The 5,526-nt window shown below is 41.9% G+C and overlaps 1 protein-coding gene across 1 annotated transcript; it reads right to left on the bottom strand.

Moving 5' to 3' along the window:
* Window positions 1-1,153: 1,153 nt before the first annotated feature.
* LOC128116561 (melanoma-associated antigen B4-like) lies at window positions 1,154-2,179 on the bottom strand. The gene has a single exon (XM_052747913.1). The coding sequence runs from the start codon at window positions 2,177-2,179 to the stop codon at window positions 1,154-1,156; it is 1,026 nt and encodes a 341-aa protein (XP_052603873.1).
* Window positions 2,180-5,526: the final 3,347 nt, after the last annotated feature.

The following is a 5,526-nucleotide window of genomic DNA, read 5'->3' on the forward strand; positions in this document are numbered from 1 at the left end:
GGGACTCTCTTTTTTTGCTCTATGGATTCTAGTCCCATAATTTGGGCACACATTCCTTCTCTACATTAATCATCAAGATGTGTGTTGGAGTACTGAAAAAAGACCTTCAGTTCTGGTTTTCAGCTTATGAATGAAGTAGCATAGACTCTAGATCAGGAGTCCAGTATGAACTCTTATTTACTATCCCTGTGAACTTGGGGACATTAGGATATTCTGTAATGCTCAACCTCTCCACTAAGGAGAAGTGAATTTATTAGAGTCCTTTTTTTTTAAGACCAGTAAGATTCATGTTGAATGTGTGGCTTTGGTATCTGACTTGTCCTGTATGTACTTACTAAAGGTTGGCACTCATTAATGTATTTTGAGCTGTTTCATTGGTAGTATCCACCTGAGATTATTTCTATTCATGTTTACCCTAGGAGATGCCATAAAATATACAGTTCTGGGGGCCCCAAACACAAAGAGAAAACAAAAAACATTCTGTCACAAAGCAATGAAAAATGAAAAAAAATATTTTCTATTCAAGCACACATTCCCCTGTTTCTTCTTTAGGAAGTAGACCACATTTGACTTTCATCCATAATAAGAGCTTCTTCTAGAACCTATCATTATAAGGGCAGGTATTGGGTCTTATTTTCTTAACATCTCCATTAAGACTTTCCAAGAACAGATGTTCAATTAAGTGTTTTGGTAAAATACAAACCTTGAGCAATAAATCCAATTTACTGTGATTTAGTTTCTTACACATCCTTTAATATCATAAGCAAAGTAGGTATGCATCTCTTACATGCTTTAAAAAAGAAAGTGTGGAGCAAAACAAAACATGAACTGAAAGTCTATTATTTTTTCTCTATCTTCTTTTCTCTCCTACTCTCAGGCACATTTAGATTCTAATTCCATATTACCTTATGGTACATCACCAAAGTTGACTATGAAATTTCAAATCACATTTCACATCAAATCAAACTTTCAACCCTCAACTTGGTAAACAGCAATGAAGGCATGATCTATGGTATTCTTTTTAACTTCTGAGTTCAAGTGAACATTATGATAAAATACACTAAACAGCTTTGTCAATAACTAATTTGAACATCACAAAAGGAAAGATTAGTAGATTCTTTTAGTCATGTAGTGGAGACTACCTTAGATCTCACTAGCAGGTAGGAAGGCTGGACTTGGTTTTAGAACGTCTCTTAGTCTTGCATGTAGTGCTTTTCTGGGTTGCACCTTCAGCCTGAGCTCTATCTTCTTCCATCAAAGCTGATTCATAATTGGATGGGTAGGTAGAGGAGCCAGTTTCACTGATATTGACCAAAAACTCCATCACCTTTACCTGGCTGGTTTCAGCATAGGCTTTTGGACCCCACAGGAACTGATAGCATGGAGGATCACTGTCAGGAACCTGATGGTATTCCAGGTACTTTTCCTGCACTAGATCTTCAGTGATGAGCTTTCTGATATCCCCAAAGATGAGGTGTGGGACCCCATCATGAATTCCTAACTTATTTAGGAAGTGCCAGACCTCCTCCTCTGGGGCACAGTAGCCATTTAAGTAGATCACACCTAGGAGAGGGATCAGAATGCCCCTGTTGGGAAGACCCAGCTCACTGCTCCTACTTCCATCATCCTGGAAATCTAGCTTGCTGACAAGCTCATAGGATTGACCATTGGGCTGGACTTCTTTCAACTCTAGGCCAAAAACCAGATCCAAGCGGTTGGAAGCTTTCTTGAGGATCTCAGGGAACTGCTCCTTGAAACGTTTGTTGACCGCATTTAGCATTTCTTCTCTTAACAGGGGCTCTTTCTGTTTGTACTTGGTGAGCATGTACTCCATCAGCATCTCTGTCTTCCTTGTTAGAAGATCCTTCTGTGGGCTCTTACTGGAGTGCTGGGCCCTAGAGGAGTTCGCAGTTTTCTTCTGTTGGCTCTTGGCACTTTTATCAGAGCTGTGGGCAATGCAGAAACTGAAAGTGGTGGCATCAGGCAATTCTTGAAACAACTTGGAAAAGATATCGGAAGAGGCACTTGCGGCCGCATCTCCAGAGGCATGAGCAGAGGAAGAGGATGACTCTCTTTTCTCTGGTGTCATGGTCTGAGTATCCTGGAGCTCTTTGGACCCTGTTTTGGTCTGGCGGCGTTTCTCACGAGCCCGGGCCTTACTCTTTTGTCCCCTGGGCATGATGGATACAATCAGTGACAGCAGGAAAGAGTAGCTTACAGAGCAGTTGCCTTGGATATCTGGACAGAGAAAATGAGATAATATAAGCACCTTAATTATGTTTTGAATATATTGCCTTTTATCAATATTCCTTTAACTTTCCCCAAACCCACAGGGCTCCTGGTCTCCTGAGTAACCGGCAGGCACTGCTGAGGTTCAACAAGGCTCCCTATCTACTAGTGTTTGAGCACCCTCAGTTCTAGGATTATATCAACTCTTTTTAGCTTACGGCTACTCCCCTCTGACATGTTCATTTGACAGCTCAAAGGTTCCTTGTAATCCTGAGGGAGAAAGCTTCAGGGAGCTTCAGTACAACTGCACTGAGTACACAGAGTGCGGAGAATTAGCAAAGCCCTTTCTGCTGTGGGCCCTCTGGGGTCTTCAACCTTCCTTCAGGTTCCTTGCTTAAGTTCCCAGAACATCTTGGCACCACCCACTCTATGCTAAACTTTTTAGACTGAGGATATTCACCCTTTCGGCTAAAATAAAGAGATGAAAGAAGTGTTGAAACTGGCAACTCGCCTCTTTGCTTTCTGAAGGTGCAAATGCCTTGAGAGCACTGATGGCGGCTAACAATGCCAGCATTTCACAGCTTACAACAAATCTGGGCCTCTAAATGGGCCGCTTTTTTCTGAAAGTGGTCCCCTCATCATAGTTCATTGTCACACACTTTACTTCTGTTAGGCACCGCAAACCACGGCCTAAGTGACCCTATTCCACTACCTCTGGAAAAAGAATGAGACAACAGTTTATTCTATCAGATTCCTCACAAGCCTTAATAAGTCCTATACTGCTTTCAATATTTCATTTTGTTTCCAGCCCTTGCAACATAATACTATGCTTAAACATTCTTAACTAATACTTTTCTTTCTTTTTTGTATATTTTGATTATACTAATTCATGTGAATCATCATGGAATTTACTCACGCGCGCGCGCACACACACACACACACACACACACACACACACACACACACACACACGAGTAGTTTGATTATATTCATTGGCCATTGTCCCATTTTCCCTGCCTCCTTTTTCTTCAGAGACTTTTTTTTCTCATAAACCTCTTATATCTAAAATTGCATGTGGTTCTTAAATACAGGATTAAATCCTTCTGTGTTTTCTTTGTTCTGCTCCTTGCCCTCAAAACATTGTATCACTACACAATTCAGGATGGCCTTGCTTCTTGAAGATATCTCTTCCTGCCTCTGCATCCCTCCCACATGCTCCTTTGCTGTCTAAATACATGGTATTTGGGGTATTTTAGTTTTCTTTCTTTCTTTTTTTTTATTTTAAAAAATGTTCTTTTTACTGTCGTTGTTTTTGTTTTTTCTTTCTTTTTCTTTTTGGGGGTGAGGGAATGCTACAGAATCCCTAACCACTGAGGATTTAGTCAGGTTGTTCCATGTTTACTTTCCTAATCTTCATGGGGTCTTCTAGAGCACAATGCAACGGGGCCGAGTGTGGAAGCACAATTGTTTAGAATGAGCATTCTTTATCACTTAGGGTCCAAAGTTTGGCTTTAATCGTCGTATAGGATACCACCACAGTGTAAGAGTTCCTTTCTAAGATCAAGGTCCCCTCTCTGTTCCGAGACCTTCCAAGATACATTGCAACCCACGGCTTTCTCAGAACAAGCCCGATGACATAAAGGTAGAATTGACTGCAGCCTCTTTGCTTATCTGAGGGGTATCATCTTAGAACATATTCAGGTTCCTTACCTTGACTGTGAAGGCTCCTTTTGGAATGGCAGCTGGCCTACGAGAAGGCATCCAGCACCTCTGCCAAGGGCACCAACAACCCAGTTCTTCTTCTTCCAACAGGAAGTGAGAGTAGATCACATCCGGTCAGGGGCTGGCTCTCAAGATTGACAGCAAGGCCAGGTTGCTAAGTAACCCCACTGTCAGTTCAATATGGAAGGGAATCTGTAATTCCTCATCGTATTCAAGCTTCCTCAGACCTTCACACTCTTCAGTCTATGGCACACAGAGTTCCTTGTTTGAGCCTCTGAATCCCACTGCAGCAAATGCCCCATTTTGCCCACTATCCCTCCATCCATTTCTCAAATCCTCCTAAACCCCCTCATTTTGTATGCCTTGCCCCATATTGTTTGTCCCTCCCAAATTGGAACTTTCTTCTCAGATTTCAGATAAACTTCTCTGCTTTCCCAGAGATAGGAGAGTAACAAGATTGCAACGCTGTCTGGTACATCACAATCAGGAACAGTTTCTGCTTGTCCTAGGATCCTTTCCTCTATTGATTCAAATTTGCCAGCAGCAAACATTATCCTCCCATGTCTTAATCCTTGGAGTGAAAGTTTAGATATGACATAAAGCTTAACAGATTTCTCTCTGGCTCACAGGGCTGAAAATAGAGTTAAGACTTTTGATGTCCTCCTTATATTCTGGAGTGGTCTAGCAGACCCAAGTAATTTTTCACTGTACTTATTGAAGCCCTCCAGCCTCCACAGGAAACCCATACCTTCCCAGGTCACAGCAGACACTTTTGCCAAGCCTTACATGAATCCACAGCTTTTGTTTCTCAGGCTGGATAGCAGGACTCTGAGTTTCCCTGATTGGGGACAGTCCTGTTCTTTCCCACTTAGGGTCTTTGGAATTTGAAAAAGAATTCTCCCTTGCAGAATTGAGGCCTGCTCATTACATTCTATCAGTCTCCTTGCTGGGATTTTCAAGGCAGAAATGGGGAGTATCCCATATTCTATATGCTGGCTCAACATAGTGGATTCTGAGGATCCTGAGATTTCTTCTACTTTTCTGACCCCACCTGCCATAAACATAGTCCTCACCCTTTTCACTCATGTGAGTAGAAGTGTACACATGCCTCAGTTAAGACTGATTTCTCAACCCTCACAGATATAGAAATAGGGATAAGGCGTTGTTTTTCATTTTCTTTTTCTTCCTTCCTTCCTTCCTTCCTTTTGAATTATTTCTTTCACAATTTCATACACATATATAACGCATCCTGGGTACTCTCCTCCATCCCTCTCTTACTTCCCTCCTATCCCTGTAAAGACCCCTCCCTCCCTACTTGCTGTGGGATGTTCTGTATGTCAAATGTGTTGCTCTGATTGGTTAGTAAATAAAACACTGATTGGCCAGTAGTCAGGCAGGAAGAAGTATAGGCGGGACAAGGAGGAGAAGAATTCTGGGAAGTGGAAGGCAGAGTCAGAGACGCTGCCAGCTGCCGCCATGACAAACAGCATATGAAGATGCCAGTAAACCACGAGCCACATGGCAAGGTATAGATTTATAGAATGAATTAATTTAAGATATAAGAACAGTTAGCAA

The sequence above is a fragment of the Peromyscus californicus genome, unplaced genomic scaffold (assembly GCF_007827085.1).
Source record: "Peromyscus californicus insignis strain IS unplaced genomic scaffold, ASM782708v3 Scaffold_10__1_contigs__length_136768540, whole genome shotgun sequence".
In the NCBI taxonomy this organism is placed as follows: Eukaryota; Metazoa; Chordata; class Mammalia; order Rodentia; family Cricetidae; genus Peromyscus; species Peromyscus californicus.

Excerpts from the sequence above, each read along its gene's own strand:
- LOC128116561 (XM_052747913.1), bottom strand. The coding sequence starts at position 2,179 with ATGCCCAGGGGACAAAAGAGTAAGGCCCGGGCTCGTGAGAAACGCCGC.